The following is a 19461-nucleotide window of genomic DNA, read 5'->3' as shown; positions in this document are numbered from 1 at the left end:
GCTCAGCTCTGCAGATAACTCCTTCCAGTGAACCTTAACCCCACATGCAACTCTGATATGTCCCTGGGGACACTCACAACTCCCCTAGTCTCCAGACTCCACCCTTCATCGCCATCACCCAGGCAGCATCCCCACCTCCCACCATGGTTGCTAGTGCTCCCTGCTGGAGCGTGGGGGTAGGAATAACAACAACAACACAAGTGAACACATATACAGCACTATTTATGTGCCAGAAATGATTCTAAGGGATTCACATCTATCACTTCATTCAATCTTCACAACAGCCAGATGAAGAGGTCCTATTACCATCTCCCTTTTATGGATAAGAGAAATAGAGGCACAGAGGGGTTCAGTCACTTGCCCAAGGTCGCACAGATAGCACATGGCAGAACAGGGTAGGGGTGAAGGGGAAAGAGGGTGAGGGCAGGCCTGGGCTGGACAGGAGTAGAAAAGAGAGGGAGAGAAAAAAAAGATAATAATAAGAGAGACAGAGATGGAAGAAGAAAGAAGCTGAAACCAAGGGAGATATGCCTTATTCATACAGCCAGTTTGGCCCTGTGAGCTCCGGCCCCAGCTGACCCTATTGCCTCAGACTCCCAAAGTGCTGGGTTTACAGGCGTGCACCACCACTCCTGGCCCCTCTTTCAGTTTTAACCATGGCTTTTCTTTTCTTTTTCGAGACAGGGCCTCACTCTGTCACCCAGGCTGGAGTGCAGTGGCATGATCTCGGCTCACTGCAACCTCTGCCTCCTGGGCTCAAGCAGTTCTCCCACCTCAGCCTGAGTAGCTGGGACTACAGGCGCCCACCACCACGCCTGGCTAATTTTTGTACTTTTAGTAGAGATGGGGTTTTGCCATGTTAGCCAGGCTGGTCTCGAACTCCTGATCTCAAGTGATCCACCCACCTCAGACTCCCAAAGTGCTGGGATTACAGGTGTGAGCCACCACACCCGACCGCTTATTCAGTTTCTACAATGACTTTCCTATTCCTCCAACACACCAGCCCACAGCAGCAGACCCTGAGCATATGCATTCTTCTCCCCTTTCCATGGTTGCCGGTTCTTTCTTTTCATGATGGTCTTAAATGTAATCCCTTCAGAGAGACCTTTCTTTTGCATCCCCAATTTACAGACACCATCCCTACCTGGGCCCCCAACCAGCGTTCTGATGCTACTTTGAAAGAAGAAGAAGGAGGAGAAGGAGAAGGAGAAGGAGAAGAAAGAAGAAGAGGAAGAGGAAGAGGAAGAGGAAGAGGAGGAGGAAGAAGAAGAAGAAGAAGAAGAAGAAGAAGAAGAAGAAGAAGAAGAAGAAGGAGGAGGAGGAGGAGGAGGAGGAGGAGGAGGAGGAGGAGGAGGAGGAGGAGGAGGAGGAGGAGGAGGAGGAGGAGGAAGAGGAGGAGGAGGAGGAGGAGGAAGAGGAAGAAGGGGAAGAAGAAGAAGAGAAAAAGAAGAAGAAGAAGAAGAGGAGGAAGAGGAAGAGGAGTTGCTGGATGGATATATGATGAAGTAATACAGTGACATGTCTGTGGTGATCAGTATATAAGTGTTCACTATAAAATTATTTCAACTCAGTCTGGGTGTGGTGGCTCACATCTGTAATCTCAGCATTTTGGAAGGCCGAGGAGGGAGGATCACTTGAGCCCAGGAGTTCAAGACCAGCCAGGCAACATAGCAAGACCCTATCTCTAATAAACTTCTCTATATATGTATGTATGTATGTATATATATACACACATATGTGTGTATATATATGTGTGTATTATATATGTGTGCATATGTACATATATATTATATATGTGTGTATATCTGAAATAATTATATATGTGTGTGTATATATACATTACACACACACACACACATATATAATTATTTCAACTTGGCTGCGTGTTTGAAATGTTTCATAGTAAATGTTAGGGAATGTTCTCTGGTGGCAACAAACAGCCCCACCAGGTGCCACCATTTCTATCACCTTATTTCCCTTATAGTACTATCAGTCTCTTTATTTTTATTTTAAAAGGAAAAAAAGAGATGAGGTCCTGCTATGTTGCCCAGGTTGGTCTCGAACTCCTGGGCTCAAGCCATTCTCCTGCCTTGGCCTCCCAAAGTGTTGGGATTACAGGTGTGAACCACTGCGCCTGGCTCTTGTCACCCTCTTATTTTATTTGTTTACTTGTTTACTTATATATTGTTATTTATTGACTGTCTAGTCATTGAAATGTAAGCCTCCCAAGAGAAGTGGCATGGCTACCCACATCCTCCAGTGCCCAGAATAGTGATTGCCAGGAACTCAGTAAAGATGTGCTCTTTTAAAGACAGGGTCTCCCTCTGTCACCCAGGCTGGAGTGCAGTGGCATGATCATGGCTCACTGCAGCCCTGACCTCCCCAGGCTCAGGTGATCCTCCCACTTCAGCCTCCCAGCTACAGGCACGCACCCCCACACCCAGCTAATTTTTTCATTTTTGTAGAGGAGTGGTATCATTCTGTTGTCCAGGCTGATCGCACACGCCTGAGCTCTAAGATTTCCAGCCTCGGCCCCCCAAAATGTAGGGATTACAAGGCGTCAGCCACTGCACCCAGACAACAAGTGTTCTATTTATTTATTTATTTATTTATTTATTTATTTATTTATTTATTTATTTTGAGACGGAGTTTTGCTCTTGTTGCCCAGGCTGGAGTGCAATGGCGCGATCTCGGCTCATTGCAACCTCTGCCTCCCCGGCTCAAGTGAATTCTCCTGCCTCAACCTCCCGAGTAGCTGGGATTACAGGCACGTACCACGACGCCCAGCTATTTTTTGTATTTTTAGTAGAGATGGGGTTTCACCATGTTGACCAGGCTGATCTCAAACTCCCGGCCTTAGGTGATCCTCTGGGATTACAGGCATGAGCCACCGTGCCTGGCCCAACATGTGTTCTTGAATCCGTCTTGGGAGAGGACTGGGGAGCTAGTCTGGCTCCAGACTCAGTTCAGGGACCACAGGAAGGAATAAATACGACCTCCTAGCCCAGGTTCCCTAGAATGGTATACCCAGCAGCTGGAGAATGTCCCATAAGGTAAGGGAATGTGCGAGTTGGCCTGAAAAACGGGCAACAGGTTGAAGTAGATATCTTAATTGTTTCCGTAGAGCCCTAATTCCCGCCCCAAACCTAACACAGACCCTCTACCAATACCATTATTCTGGCCCCGCTCCAAGCCTAGGCCCTACCCCCAGACTCTTAGGTCCTGCACCAAAGCAAAAACTCCAGCCCTTTTAAAGCTAAGCAAGGCCCATTCCGGTCCGAGCCCTATCCCTCTGTCTTAGAGACCACTCCCAAGTATAAAATATTCAGAACTCCTCAGCCTAGCCCCGCCCCCTCAGTCCAAGCCACACCCCTCCACCTTGCTCCTCCCTGATAGCATCCTAGCTCTCCGCCTAAACTTGGTCCCTGATGCCTAAGCTAGGCCCGGCACTCTCAGCTCTGTCCTAAAGACCAGCCTCCGCCTCTCCAACATGAGCCCTGCTCACATTCAAGGTTAGGAAGTCCCCCAAGTCTAGGGCACCAACTCAAAAATTAGGGAGCTTGGATCTGTGGGTGTTTAGAGAATAGGTTGGTGGAACTAGAGGAGATGGTCCCCAGTTTGTACAGCCTCTCCAGGGAGTCTCCCCAAACCCGAAGACACGCCCCATTGTGCTAACTCCTCATTGGATGGTGCAGTCTGTTCTGGCCTCTCTGATTGGTCCTTCCACAATCCCTATCCATACTCCCTCTGCATCAGACTGCGCCTGTGAGCCACCCTTTCTAACCGACCCCTGCTTTCGCAGGCTTTGCTCCTGATCGGGCAAGCCCTTGCGCATGGCTTTTTCTGATTGGACCGTTTGTAATCACAAGCCTGGATGGAACAGAAGTTCCACTATGGAGGGTGGGAGTACCAAGGAGGAGAAGAAGGAGGAGAAGGAGGAGGAGGAGGAGGTGGTGGTTCCCTAAATCTCTTGCCTAAGAGAGGGTGTGGCCATTGACCCCAAGATAGCCTGGGGTTAGTGTTCTAACTGTACAGACCACAGGTGTCTTTGTCTTCTATGCCTCAGTTTTGTTTTGGTTTTTTTTTTTTTTTTCATCTTTAAGTTGGGGAAAATAATAGTACCTTTTTCATGAGGTGTTGCAAGAATTAAATGAGCTAATGCCTATAAAATGTTTCTAGAAGTACCTGGTACATAGGAAGCCCTCAAGAGGAGGGTCAGCTATTAGCATTCATTTGATCATGTAAGTGCCTGACCTTGGATGAGTCCCTCTGCCTCTCTGACCTCTGCAGGCCAGGAGTTCCTTGTCCATTTAATTGAATGACCCTTCTTGTCTCCAGTCCTCCTCCTCCTCCTCCATCTCCTGCCTTCAGGGACTGGGCCTGTGATCAGAGGGAGGGACAAGAGAGATAGGGAAAAGGGCACTAGTGGAGAGCAGAGAAGCTCAACCCAACCCTGCAGAGAATTTAGGGCAGGGTGAATTTTCTCTATGGACCAGTGTAGAGTGATTGTATCCCGAATCCCTCATGCAAAGGACTTACCCTGATTGGGGGTGAGTGGGCATGAGGTAGGGTAGAGTGGGGTGGTAAGGGGATGGTGTTTTAAAGCTGGGAGGGCTTGGAGCTGGGCTTTTTGGACCCTACCCCCGGGAACGCCATGGGTGGGGGACGGGCGGCCCAGGCCCAAGGTCACTATGTCTTTGTTACCATGACAACAGCCACCTCTCTACCGGGAACCTGAAAAGGGGTGGGAGGAGGGAGTTCCCACGTCCCTGAAACCGGGGACAGAGAGGGGAACAATTAGAAACATGGAAGAGAAGCAGAGGGACAGAAGGGGTGTGATTCGTCTCTGTGAAGACCTGCCCATCTCGGAATTCTCAGAGCCTGCTCTACCGTGGGTGCTTAATCAATGTCCCTCAGAGACAGACACAGAAAACCTGAGAAAGTTCGATGTCCACAGATGCCAGAAGAAAGAAAAGAAGAATCTTCACAAGGGGGCAGGTGTCCCTTCCCTGTCTCCTCAATCTCACACCCCTGGGGGTCCACTGAGGGCCCAGGATTGACTTCATTTTCCCCAGCCCTGGGTCCTCAGGCCTACCTGACCGTACAAACCATCCACCTGCCAGCAGCTCCTGAGATCCTGAAGCAATTACGTTCAAACCTCTTCGGCCTTTAAATTCTTCCTACCTAAGGGCTCAGCTGAGAAAAGTCGCATTCAGTGATGCCTCCTATCCCCAAGAGGTCGGGAGTCGGGGACGGGGGAGGGAAACGGGCACTTTGCCTCCTTTATTCTCAGGGGTCCTTGTTCCCTTTGGAAGTGACCTCTCCGTAGATCCTGATATTCCCCCAATACCTCCAGGAGACCCAGGCCTCGCCCATCCGTCCCCCACCCCCCAAGGAAATCCTTCAGGTCCTTCCCTTTCTTTCTAAGAAACAGGTATCCTCCTTCCCTTCCGGGACCCAGCTCGCATTCCACTAGGTCAGCCCGCCCCCTGCTGGCCCAAGCCTGGTACTGCAGGAACCGTCGGCTAGAGCCCAGATGAAAGGCAGATACTGAATCCGAAGTGAGGATCTCTGAGTTTTTGCATTTTTAAATTTATTTAAAGTCTTGGTTGTTCAGGTCCTAGGGGTCCAAGTCCCCAATCACCTTGAGGACTCAGACATCAGGAATTCAGGCCCCAGCCCAGAAATCAACGAAAGAAAGACAACTTCTCTTGGAGCCAGGCCTCGGTGAGGTCATCGGTGGTGCGGATTTCAAACACCTGGGCAGAGAGAGGTCTCGGCATTATGATCTACTCAAGAACTGAGGCAGTGGCCGGGCGCGGTGGCTTACGCCTGTAAGAGAGCACTTTGGGAGGCTGAGGTGGGTGGATCACTTAAGGTCAGGAGTTCGAGACCAGGCTGGCCAATATGGTGAAACCCTGACTCTACTAAAAATACAAAAATCAGCTGGGCGTGGTGGTGGGTGCCTATAGTCCTAGCTACTTGGGAGGCTGAGGCAGGAGAATCGCTTGAACCCGGGAGGAGGAGGCTGCAGTGAGCTGAGGTTGTACCACTGCACTCCAGCCTGGGTGACAGAGCCAGACCCAGTTCTTTAAAAACAAAAACAAACAAAAAAAAAAAAACAAAAAACAAAAAAAAACGGAGACAGTGAGGACTCTAGTCCCTCTTCCCTCAGACCCAGGACCCACACCACCTCTCCCTAACACTCTGGAGCCCCGCCCCAGCCTGAACCTTTGTGAGCTCTGCTGTCTGCACCAGCCTGTTCTTACTCCCTGCATACATCATCTGTTGTTCCGGCTTGCAGCCTGCGTGAAAAAGAGGAGAAAGGCACATCAGTGGGGACCCAGGCATGTTCTCTTGTAATGTCCTGAAGGCCCTGCAGTTTTCCAAGAGTCCTAGGAGCTCTTCTAAGGAGGTCCCCCGACTGTAGTCAGTTTCTAGGTTGGCTTTGGGGGCTTCAAGTTATTCTGAGGGTCTCTGGAGATGATTTAGGGGCCAGACGGGGCTTTGTAGGTAAAAGGAAAAGGTGGGTTGGCTTAGGCCCCAGGACTGAGAACGGGTGGGCTCTTGGTGAATCTGAGCCCCCACCTCCACTTCACTGCCCTCCCACATCACGCATGTGACACACACACATCCTTACCCGGTCACACACAGGCTGTCACATGCTCACACACTAACACAGGTGCCTGCACACACTCGCACAGCCACACACACCCACATGTACACACCTGCACTCACGCATTTATACACACAAACACACACACACACACACACACAGAATCGAAGGCCCTCTCCTGAGGAGAGTAGAGTTGTGTCTCACCCACAGGACTGGAGAAGATGAAACACAAAGGGTAGGACACTCGGCCATCGTCATGCACGTACTTGTAGCTGTAAACCACGAACCTACCATGAAAGGGAATTGAAAATCAGGACTCTGGCCTGCAGCCCAGGCTCAACAGCCATTACCTGAGTCCACAGCCTTGAAATGTTGGCTGAGTCTGAGAACCAGGGTTGATGTCTGGGACTCAGGGTACTGACCTCAAACACAACAAATGATTTAAAAATAATCATAGGGCCGGGCGCAGGGCTCACGCCTATAATCCCAGCACTTTGGGAGGCCGAGGCAGGTGGATCACCTGAGGTCAGGAGTTCGAGACCAGCCTGGCCAACATGTTGAAACCCCGTCTCTACTAAAAATTAGCTGGGAGCGGTGGTGTGCGCCTGTAATCCCAGCTAGTCAGGAGGCTGAGGCAGGAGAATCATTTGAACTCAGGAAGCAGAGGTTGTAGTGAGCCGAGATCACACCACTGCACTCCAGCGTGGGTGACAACAGCGGAACTACGTCTCAAATAATAATAATAATAATCATAGTGCTTATTTGACTCACAATAACTTTATAATATAGGTGCTATTAATATCTCCATCATACAGATGGAAAAACTGAGGCCCAAACTCACTTGCCCAGGGTTCTATGGATAGGGGAGAGATTTGAACCTGGGAAAGTGAATGCCAGCATGTAAGTGCTCACCCCCTATTCAATACTGTCCGGTGCACTCGAACCCCAGTGCACTGTGACCAGGGATGGCTACAGAATCGGCCAAGCCTGGTGTAAAATGAAAATGTGGGGCTTCTTGCTCAAGAAGCAGGAAAATTGTTTTCCTTTCTTTTGTAGTCCCTCCCTAGACTGACCTGGTCTTTTTTTTACTATTATTAGAGACAGGGCCTCACTCTGTCCCAGGCTGGAGTGCAGTGGTGAAATCCTAGCTCACTGCAGTCTTGAACTCCTGGGCTCAAGTGATCCTCCTGTCTCAGCCTCCAGAGTAGTTGGGACTATAGGTGCACACCACCATGCCCAGCTAATTTTTTGTTTTGAGACAGGGTCTCACTTTGTCACCCAGGATGGAGTACAGTGACGTGGTCTCAGCTCACTGCAGCCTCAACCTCCCAGCTTCAAGCGATCCTCCTGCCTCATCCTCCCAAGTAGCTGGGACTACAGGCATGTGCCACCATGTCCAGCTAATGTTTTTTTGTATTTTCTGCAGAGACAGAGTTTCACCATGTTGCCCAGGCTGGTCTCAAACTCCTGAGCTCAAGTGATCTGCCCACCTCAGTCTCCCAAAGTGCTAGGATTACAGGCATGAGCTACTGTGCCTGGCCTTTTATTTAAAAAATTTTAGTAGAAATGGGGGTCTTGTTATGTTGCCCAGGCTGGTCTCGAACTCCTGGCCACAAGCAGTACTCCCACCTCAGACTCCCAAAGTGCTGAGATTACAGGGGCGAGCCACTGCGCTCAGCCGGTCTTTTTTAATTTGCTATTTAAAGTCTTGCTCCCTCAGGCATGAGGATATGCGCAGGCAGAGCACAGATGCTCACAGGAACACCCTGTAACTTGTCAGGCAAGGGGTGCCTACTGGACCCCGACCCTCCCCACACCAGCAGGAAGCCCAAGGACAGCAGTGGTCACTGGGTGGGTGCAGAGAGTGGGTGGCTGAGAACCTGTTTGGGGAGGCGGCCCGGTGGTGGACTGCCTGTGAACCTAGCTCCAAACCCCAGCACATTTGTGTGAAGTCCATTGTCCCATCTGACTTCATACAAAACAGAAATTCAAAGATAAAACTATAAAGAAGGTGACCATTAACCCCCATGTGTGAGGCCCCCTCCTGGGTGTGGGGCCCTGTGCAATTATCATATGCCCATGAAGCTGATCCTGGTTGAGTCCTACAGCCTGGGATTGAGGATCAAAATCCTAGAGACCCAAAATGAATTCAGTCAAGATGAAAAATCGTAACAGACCAGTTTTCATAGAAATAATCAAAGAGCTCTTCCACCAAAAAAAAGCACCAGGCTCATGTGACTTCACCCAGGATTCTACTTAATCATTAAAAGTCAAGTCATTCCTTTAGCAGGGTGCAGTGGTGGTGCCTGCAGTCCCAGTTGCTTGGGAGGCTGAGGCAGGAGGATGACTTGAGCCCAGGAGTTGGAGGCTACAGTGAGCTAGGATCACAGCACTGCCCAATAGTCTGGGTGACACAGCGAGATCCTGTCTCTAAAAATTTTTTTAATAAAATAATAATGATAACAATAATTCATTTGCTACCTAAAGTGTTCCCAAACATTGAAAAAGAAGGAAAATTTCTTTTTTTTGTTTTTTTGAGACAGGGTCTTGCTCTGTCACCCAGGCTGGAGTGCAGGAGTGCTATCTTGGCTCACTTGCAGCCTCAACTTCCTGAACTCAAGTGATCCTCACCTTCAGCCTCCCAAGTAGCCGGAACCACAGGCACACGCCACCATGCCTGGCTAATGTTTTTCTTTTTTTTTTTTTTTTTAAATAAAGACAAGGTCCTCCACCAGGTGTGGTGACTCATGCCTGTAATCCCAGCACTTTGGGAGGCCGAGGCAGGTGGATCACCTGAGGTTAGAAGTTCAACGACCAGCCTGGCCAACATGGTGAAACCCCATCTCTACTAAAAATACAAAAATTAGCCGGGCACGGTGTTGGGCACCTGTAATCCCAGCTACTCAGGAGGCTGAGGCCAGAGAATCGCTTGAACCTGGGAGGCAGAGTTTGCAGTGAGCCGAGATCGCGCCACTGCACTCCAGCCTGGGCAACAGAGCGAGACTCCGTCTCTAACCAAAAAAAAAAAAAATAGAGACAAAGTCTTGCTATGTTGCCCAGGCTAGTCTCGAACTCCTGACCTCAGGTGATCCTCCCACTCACTTCGGGCTCCCAAAGTGCTGGGATTACAGGTGGGAGCCACAGTGCCTGGCCAAAATTTCATTTTTTAAAAATCATGTCAGTGTAATATTGAAATAAAAACCCAAAAAAGTTTGTACCAAAAAAAAAAAAAAAAAAAAAAGCAGACTCTAAACCAGTGTAAAATTCTGCAATAAAATATTGCTATACAAACAAAAAGCTCTAGAGTATGAACTCTTGGCCTCAAACACAGAGATTCTTTTTTTTTTTTTTTTTTTTTTGAGATGGAATCTTGCTGTGTCACCTAGGCTGGAGTGCAGTGGTGTGATCTCAGCTCACTGCAGCCTCTGCCTCCCAGGTTCAAGTGATTCTCGTGCCACAGCCTCCTGAGTAGCTGGGATTACAGTCGCATGCCACCATACCCAGCTAATTTTTATATTTTTAGTAGAGATGGGGTTTCACATGTTGGCCAGGCTGGTCTTGAACTCCTGACCTCAAGTGATCTGCCCTCCTCAATCTCCCAAAGTGCTGGGATTACAGGGATGAGCTACCTTGCCCGGCCAAACAGAGATTATAAGTCCATGAATAGGGCTGGAATTCAAGAAGTCCTTAGCCTGTACTTCCAACATCACCCCTCCCCTCGTGGCCTGATCCAACCCTTTCTTCCCCCAGGATACCTGGGCTGTCTCTCAGGCAATTCCATTTTGAGTTCCTCTGGGGAAATGTTCTGAGGCAAGAAAACAGAAGAAAAGACAAAGAATGAGGCTAGGTGCAGTCGCTCACGCCTGTAAATCCCAGCACTTTGGGTGGCCGAGGCATGTAGATTACCTGAGGCCAAGAGTTAGAGATCAGACTGGCCAACATGATGAAACCCCATCTCTACTAAAAATACAAAATTAGCCAGGCGTGGCTGGGCGAGGTGGCTCATGCCTGTAATCCCAGCACTTTGGGAGGCCGAGGCGGGTGGATCACAAGGTCAGGAAATCATTGAGACCATCCTGCCTAAAAGAGTGAAACCCCGTCTCCACTAAAAATAGAGAAAATTAGCCAGGTGTGGTGGCATGCACCTGTAGTCCCAGCTACTCGGGAAGCTGAGGCAGGAGAATTGCTTCAATTCAGGATGCAGAGGTTGCAATGAGCTGAGATCGTGCCACTGTACTCCAGCCTGGGAGACAGAGTGAGACTCCATCTCAAAAAAAAAAAAAAAAAAATTAGCCAGGCATGGTGGCGTGCACCTGTAATCCCAGCTACCTGGGAGGCTGAGGCAGAAGAATTGCATGAACCCAGGAGGCGGAGGTTGCAGTGAGTCAAGATTGTGCCATTGCACTCTAGCCTGGGCAAAAAAGATCGAAACTCCATGTCAAAAGAAAAAAAAAATGACTGCCTTTAGGTGAGCACTTACCATGTGCCAAGGCACTGTTCTACGAAACACACATGGATTAATTCATGGAACTATCCCATAAGTCTGTGGGGTAGGTCCTATCATTATGCCCATTATACAGCTGAGAAAACTGAGGCCCAGAGGTGTTAAGCCATTTGCCCAAGATTGCACAGATAGAAAGTAGCAGAGTTGAGATTTGAATCTGTGTTCAAATCATAACTGCTTCACTATACTGCTTTTCAGAGGGCCTGAGAGAGCCCCAGCCCTCAGTCTCCATGGATTCCCTTATAAATCCTCATCACAACTCTAGGGAAATAAGCCTTATTATCGTTCTTGTTATTGATAAAGACAGTGAGGCCGCCAGAGAGTGAAGTCTACCTCTTTTTTGTTTGTTGTTGTTGTTGTTATTGTTGTTTGTAGAGATGGGGTCTTGCTTTGTTGCCCAGGTTGGTCTCAAACTCCCGGCCTCGAGCAACCCTCCCACCTCAGCCTCCTAAATAACTGGGATCACAGGTGCACACCACTGTGCTTGGCTAATTTTTGTATTTTTAGTAGAGTCAGGGTGTTACCATGTTGCCCAGGCTGGTCTCAAACTCCTGGGCTCAAGTGATCCTCTTGCCTCAGCCTCCCAAAGTGCTGGCATTACAGGCATGAGCCACCACGCCCGGCTAGCTTTTTAACTTCTGTGGAAACTCTTTCATTTGAATGCCAATAAAGCATTATTATCATCATTATTAAGATCATCATCACCTTATAGAGCATATAGTAAGTGCCAGGCCTTGTTCTAAACCCATTACAAGAATTAAATCACTGGATGTAAAAACAAGCCTATGAGGTAAGTACTATTCTCCCCATTTCACAGATGAGAAAATAGAGACACATACAGGCAAACTCTCTTGCTGGGGGTCATGAGTGAGCTAGAACTTGATCTCTAGGTTTGGTTTTGTTTTTGTTTTTGCTTTCTGAGACAGAGTCTTGCTCTGTAGCTCAGACTGAAGTGTAGTGGCACGATCTTGGCTTACTACAGCCTCCACTTCCTGGGTTCCAGCGATTCTCCTGCCTCGGCCTCCCAAGTAGCTGTGATTACAGGTGCATGCCACAACGCCCAGCAAACTTTTTATATTTTTAGTACAGATGGGGTTTTACCGTGTTGGCCAGGCCGGTCTTGAACTCCTGACCTGAAGTGATTTGCCCGCCTCGGCCTCCCAAAGTGCTGGGATTACAGGATTACATGCTCAACCGATCTCCAGGTCTTTCTACCCCCATGCCAGGCTCTTCATATCAGTTCCAACCACTTGGGTCTCCCAGTCCCAGCCCGTACCTCCTAGTTCCAACCACCCCAGCCCCTCACCTGAAATTCTTCCTCCAGTACCACCATCTGCCGGTCTTTGTCCACCTTCACTGGGGAGGTGTGGCACACAGGGATTAGACACTCCCCCGACCCACAGGGTACACAAGCCCAGCCCTCCTTATGTGCCCCCACCAGCGCCCTCCCATCCTTCCATGAGGGAAGATGCCACTCACTTATGATGGCTGCATTGTCTGTCTCTTTCCGGAAGCGGAATTTCCTCAGCTTTTCTGTTAGCTCTGGGTCTACCTCGCACACCACCAGGGAGTCAGACTGCCAGAAGGACCCAGGAAGAGCTGAGATGGTCTGGCCTCAGCCCTCACCCCTTCCCCAAACCTCAGTTTCTCCATCCGCTCATGAAGAGGAGCATTGCACCGGCCCATCTGATGCCTTTGTGAACACTGAGAAAAGGCACCCTTCCCGCAGGGCAGGTACCCCTCACCAGGTCGCTCAGCTTGGGGCGCGGAGCAGGGGCTGGATTCCTGCCTTCTCCATGGGGACCCTCGGGGGACACTCAAGGAGATGCAGAGATCCACTTCCTGGGCCTAAACCCAGAGCCGCTGTCTCTCTGTCCTCCCAGCCAGGCTGTTCGCCACAGTGGTGTCCCCTTCCCGGCCCGTGACCTCCATCCCATAGCCTGACCTTCGCCCAGGTGTCCTCCAACCCCAGCCCCAGCTCTTCCCATAGGACCCCTGTCCCCTGACCATGGTTGTTCTGTCCACAGGCCTCTTCTTTTCTCAGTTCCGCTGTCTTCTAGGGGTGGGGACTGGGGTTGCAGAGGGGGCAGGCTATGCAGTAGGAGGAAGGTTTCATGCAACACCACATCCTGTTTATGCCCTTTCTGGGACAACTGTCACAGAGGGCTCCTCCCCCTCCTTCCTTCCCCTCATCTGCTAGGACCTGTCAGGAAATTGCTCAGACCAGGGTTCAAAAGCTTCCTTGCTGTGTGACCCTAGCTAAGTAACTTCACCCCTCTGATTTGAGATTGTGGTGAGGATAGAAATAGCTTCACATGGGCCGGGCACGGTGGCTGACACCTGTAATGCCAGCACTTTGGGAGGCCAAGGCGGGCGGATCACCTGAGGTCAGGAGCTGGAGACCAGCCTGGCCAACATGGCAAAACCCTGTCTCTACTAAAAATACAAAATATTAGCCAGACTTGGTGGTGCATGCCTGTAATCCCAGCTACTCAGGAGGCTGAGGCACAAGAATCGCTTGAATCCAAGCAGCAGAGGTTGCAGTGAGTCAAGATCACGTCATTGCACTCTAGCCTGGGCAACAGAGTGAGACTCTGTCTCAATAAATATAAATAAAAATAAATAAATAGCTTCACATAGCTGTCAGCATGGCAGATACAATAGATACTAAAAACGGGCTGGGCACAGTGGCTCACACCTGTAATCCCAGCACTTTGGGAGGCCAACGTGGGCAGATCATGAGGTCAGGAGATCGAGACCATCCTGGCTAACATGGTGAAACCCCATCTCTACTAAAAATACAAAAAAAATTAGCCGGGCGTGGTGGCGGGTGCTTGTAGTCCCAGCTACTAGGGAGGATGAGGCAGGAGAATGGCGTGAACCCAGGAGGCGGAGCTTGCAGTGAGCTGAGATCATGCCACTGCACTCCAGCCTGGGTGACAGAGCACAACACCATCTCAAAAAATATATATATACACACACTAAAACGAACTATTTTGCTCCTCCCCTCCTTCAGGCAGCCTTCCTGGATTGACCCCCATCTGGGATATTTGAATTGCAGGGCTGGAAAAGGGGAGTTCAGTCTTTTGCTGGTCAGACTGATGCCCATTATGTCAATGGCAAAATGGGGACCAGAGGGGCAACCCCACACTGCCTGGGTAATGGTGACTTTTTCCTGCACTTTTTCAATCTCACTAGCCTTGCAATGACCTATGAGGCCCTGCAACAAGGGAGCTCAATCCTGTCAGACCAGTACCCACTTTTTTTTTTTTTTTTTGAGACAGGGTCTCACTCTGTCACCCAGGAGGGAGTGCAGTGGTGCGATCTCAGTTCACTGCAACCTCCGCCTCCTGGGTTCAGCCTCCCAAAGTGCTGGGACTCCAGTTGTGAGCCACCGTGAGCCACCGTGCCCGGCCATTTTTTTTTTATTGAGTATTTTTGCACTGCCCCCTTTTCCCATCCCGAAATAAAATTCCTAGATAATATAACCTACTTACACACATAAATTCAAAAAAATCAATATAATGTCCTGACTGTCATATAAAGAAGAAATAAAAGGAAAGTAGTTCACACGAAAACCATATGTATTTCAGTGAGAAAATAAAAGCAAACAAAAGAGAATTTTAACAGGTTCCTAGGCCCACTGTGACTGGCCCACTTCCCTCCAGTGGGCAAACCCCGGACCCTGCACTGGACTCTACCCCTTTACCTACATCTCTGCAGCTATCCTCCCTTTCTCTCTTGTCTCACCAATATCCCCATGCCTCCTGGATCTTTCTGCTTAGTCTCCATGTAGTTACTTCTTCCATCTTAATTTTTTTTTTCTTTTCTTTTTTTCTTTTGAGACAGGGTCTCATTCTGTCACCCAGGCTGGAGTGCAGTGGTGCAATCATAGCTCACTGTAACCTCCAACTTCTCGGCTCAAGCCACCTTCCCACCTTGGCCTCCCAGGTAGCTGGGACTATAGGCACGCAGCACCATGCCTAGCCAATTTTATTTTTTATTTTTATAGAGACAGGATCTCACTATGTGGCCCGCGCTGGCCTCAAACTCCTGGCCTCAAGCGATCCTCCTGCCTCAGCCTCTCAATGTGCAGGGATTACAGGCATGAGCCACCGAGTCTGGCCTCTTCCACTTTTAAAAACATAAAACCTTATCTCCTGTCCAGCTGCTGCTCACTCATTTCCTTCCCTTTTCCGCAAGATTTCTCAAAAGAATCATCTACATTGCTGCCTCCAATTTCTCCTCCCAGTTTCCTCTTCTGCCTTCTCCAACCAGCCTTTCCCCCATACTCCTCTCGGCTGACATGCCCTTGTCAAGGTCACCCACGCACTCCACGGTGCTGGATCTAATGGTCACACCTCAGTCCTCTTTAGCCACATCTGACACAGCCCATCACTCCCTGTTCCCTGAAACATCATCTTCACGACACCACACTGGTTCTCTTTTCTTTTCTTTTTTTTTTTTTTTTTTTTTTTTTGAGACAGAGGTCTCACTCTGTCACCCAGGCTGGAGTACAGTGGCACCATTTCAGCTCACTGCAACCTCCACCTCCCGGGTTCAAGCGATTCTCTCACCTCAGCCTCCCAAGTAGCTGGGATTATAGGCATGAGCCACTGCAGCCCGCTATTTTTTTTTTTTTTTTTTTTCTTGAGATAGAGTCTCTCTCTGTCGCCCAGGCTGGAGTGCAGTGGCACACTCTTGGCTCACTGCAACCTCTGCCTCCCAGGTTCAAGCAGTTCTCCTGCCTCAGCCTCATGAGTAGCTGGGATTACAGGTGCATGCCACCACAACCAGCTAATTTTTGTATTTCTAGTAGAGATGGCGTTTCACCACGTTGGTCAGGCTAGTCTTGAACTCCTGACCTCGTGATCTGCCTGCCTCAGCTTCCCAAAGTGCTGGGATTACAGGCATGAGCTATGGCGCCTAGCCATATTTTTGTATTTTTAGTAGAGACAGGGTTTTACCATGTTGGCCAGGCTGGTCTCGAACCCTCCCATGGGTCAGACACAGTGGCTCATGCCTGTAATCCCAGTACTTTGGGAGGCCAAGGCAAGAGAATTACTTGAGACCAGGAGTTCAAAACCAGCCTGGGCAACATAGCAAGACCCTGTCTCTACAAAAAAATTTTAAAAGTAGCCGGGCATGGTGGCATGTGTCTGTAATCCCAAGTACCAGCTACTTGCGAGGCTAAGGTTGGGAAGATCACTTGAGTCCAGGAGTTTGAGGCTTCAGTGAGCTAGATTGCACCACTGCACTCCAGCCCAGATGACAGAGTGAGATCCTGTCTCTAAAAAACAAACACCAGGCCAGGCGTGTTGGCTCATGCCTGTAATCTCAACACTTTGGGAGGCTGAGGTGGGCAGATCACTTGAGTCCAGGAGTTCGAGACCAGCCTGGGCAACATGGTGAAACCCCCTTACTACTAAAAATACAAAACCTAGCCAGGGGTGATGGCATATGGCTGTAGTTCCAGCTACTCCAGAGGCTGAGGCAGGAGAATCGCTTGAACACAGGAGGCAGGGGTTGCAGTGAGCCGAGGTTGTAGTTAGCCATGATCGCACCACTACAGTCCAGCCTGGGCAACAGAGTGAGACCCTGACACACACACACACACACACACACACACACCCCAACAATGACAAAAATACTAAGTTACCTGTCACCACCCCAACCCCATTGCCTCTTGGACCTTGCCCTTCATTGGCCCTCCTTTTTGCTCACTCCACTCCAGCAATGCTGGCCTCTTTGTGGTTCTGTGAATGATCCTACCACACGGCCTTTGCACTTGCTGTTTTCTCTTTCTGGAATCCCCTCTTTCTCCTTCATTCCTTCAGATTTCTGTTTCAGTCTCACCTAATGAAAGAGGTCTTTCCCCAAGTAAATTAACTCTGGCTGCATCACTCCATTCTCTTGGCCGCTTTCTTGTTGTTTATTTATTTGTTTATTTAGAGACATAGTCTGTCACCTGGGCTACGGTGCAATGGCAAATCTCAGCTTATTGCAACCTCCGCCTCCTGGGTTCAAGTGATTCTCCTGCCTCACCCTCCTGAGTAGCTGGGACTACAGCCACATGCCACTATGCCCAGTTAATTTTTGGCATTTTTAGTAGAGACAGGGTTTTGCCACTTTGGCCAGGCTGGTCTCAAAGTCCTGGCCTCAAGTGATCCACCGGCCTCAGCCTCCCAAAGTGCTGGGATTACAGGCGAGAGTCACCATGCCCAGCCACTGCTTTCTTTTTCTCCTTGGAAAGTAACACAAAGTAACACTGTATTTCCTTATTGTTTGTGTCCCCAGGAACTAGAATATAAGTTTTTTTTTGGTTTTTTTTTTTTTGGTTTTTTTTTTGAGATGGAGTTTCACTGTTGTTGCCCAGGCTGGAGTGCAATGGCATGATCTTGGCTCACTTAAACCTCCGCCACTCAGGGTTCAAGCAATTCTCCTGCCTCAGCCTCCCAAGTAGCTGGGACTACAGGCATGCGCCACCACGCTCCGCTAATTTTGTATTTTTAGTAGAGACGAGGTTTCACGTCATGTTGGTCAGGCTGGTCTCGAACTCATGACCTCAAGTGATCCACCTTCCTTGGCCTCCCATAATGCTGGGATTACAGGTATGAGTCACCGCACTCATCTTACTGTTGTATTTTTAGCACCTTAAGCAGAGCCTGGCACATATTGGATACTCAAGAAATATTATTGAATGAATTAATGAACCAGCAGTTATCGAGCACAATCATTTTATACAGTGTGAAGGCTGTTGCTTAAATGCAGGAGGTAGTGGATGGGGTTTGTGACATGGCCCCACCCTGGTGAAATGGCCTTTCCTCAAAGTGTCTATAATGCCACACTGTCCTGGTCTTCCTCTCTCTGGCTGCCCTTTTCAATATTCATCGACAGTGTCAATTCCTTTGCTCAAATCCTGCCTCTCCGTTTCAGAGTTCTGTTCATTCCCTGTCTCCAGTGATCCTTCACACCCTCCCCGCACTAGACCCCTAACTCCCACAGCCTCAATTACCATCTTTGACGATCCTTAAATCTTGGTCTCCAGCCTCAATTTCTCTCTTAAGCTCCAGACCCGGGGTTTGTGTACCTCCTGGACCTCGCTGCTAGGCATCCACATTGGGCTTACTATCTTCCCAACCTGCTTCTCCTCTGGGGCCCAATCTCCCGGCCAGAGGGCCTGGTTCTAAACTTTTCTCCCCCTTCCACTCCATGGCCAGCCAGTTTCAGGGCCCGTTTGCTCTGCCTCCAGGGCGTCCCTCCCACCTGCACCTCCTTCCCTCCCCACAGTCCCTCCCTTGTGCAAACCCCCCTCTTTCTTCCCCAACTCCTACCCCAGCTGTCCCCTGGACTCCCGACCCCGTTTCATTCCCTCCAATCCGCCCTCCATGTATAAGCCAGAGAGACATCTCTCCAAAACCCCCGACTCACCATGATCCTCCCCGACTTGAAGCCCTTCAGGGCTCCCTAGTGCCCTCGGGACAAGTCCAAACTCTCTCAAGTGGCCAAACAACTGGCCTCTGCTCGTTCCTCACCCCTCCCTGTCTTCAACTCGACCCTCGACCCCGACTGGCTCTCTGAGTGCCTGTAACAAGCCAGATCTCTGTCACCGAGAGCCTTCTGAACACAGATCCCTCTGATTAGTTCACCCAGACCCAAGACAGTTTGTGGAACGTCCAGATCACAACCAAAGTCATAGCAACAATTCCCGTTTATTGACGGCCTCCTTGATCCCGAGCGCTTTCCGTGCATTCTCTTCCCACCCTAACGGCTAGATCTCGCCTCGTCATTCCCATCGGAGAGAGCAAGCGGCAGGCTCAGAACAGCGCGATGAGAAAGCCGAGCCCCCCAAAGCCCGAGTGCAGACGCCTACCGGGGACAGCGTTGGGTGGGGCGGGCCACCCAAGGGGCGGGGAAGAGGAGGCCTGGAACGCCTGAATCGGGAACTGTGACTTCGCTCTGGGCAGCTGGGGTGGACGCGCGGGAGCCTGCCCCCTGCGGGCCTGGAGGCCCAATCCCAGGCTCCGCCGGGCCCGTTACCCTAGGCAACGCCGCGCGCGCCCCGCCCCTTCCCCGCCCCCCAGCCCCAAACCCCAGGCCTGACCGACTGCCCGTCACCCCCACGTCCGACCAATCCCGCCGAGGAGGGGGCGGGCCTCTTGGGTCCCGTTCCACCACCGTCGCTCCTCTCCTCGCCGGGACCCCGCCTTACTCGGCTCACACCTCCCGCCCTTCGGGCTGCCCTCGCCGCCCGTTGGCTGGCGCGCCGTTCGTCACCCGGGCGTGAGCTAATGCCGGCGCGCGGCGGCCCCCGTCGGGGCGGGGCCAGGGGCGGTGACGC

General features: G+C 50.3%; 1 protein-coding gene across 1 annotated transcript; it reads right to left on the bottom strand.

Moving 5' to 3' along the window:
* Positions 1–5562: 5562 nt before the first annotated feature.
* GMFG (glia maturation factor gamma) lies at positions 5563–13255 on the bottom strand. Its single transcript, XM_007996762.3, has 7 exons — positions 13128–13255; positions 12600–12696; positions 12427–12476; positions 10372–10421; positions 6821–6903; positions 6232–6305; positions 5563–5759 (listed from the first exon to the last, which is right to left on the bottom strand). Exons 1-7 carry the CDS (start codon positions 13128–13130, stop codon positions 5688–5690), a joined length of 429 nt encoding a protein of 142 aa, XP_007994953.1. The 5' UTR covers positions 13131–13255; the 3' UTR covers positions 5563–5687.
* Between the last annotated feature and the right edge of the window lie 6206 nt (positions 13256–19461).

The sequence above is a fragment of the Chlorocebus sabaeus genome, chromosome 6 (assembly GCF_047675955.1).
Source record: "Chlorocebus sabaeus isolate Y175 chromosome 6, mChlSab1.0.hap1, whole genome shotgun sequence".
NCBI lineage: Eukaryota > Metazoa > Chordata > Mammalia > Primates > Cercopithecidae > Chlorocebus > Chlorocebus sabaeus.
This window is presented reverse-complemented; position numbering and strand designations above follow the sequence as displayed.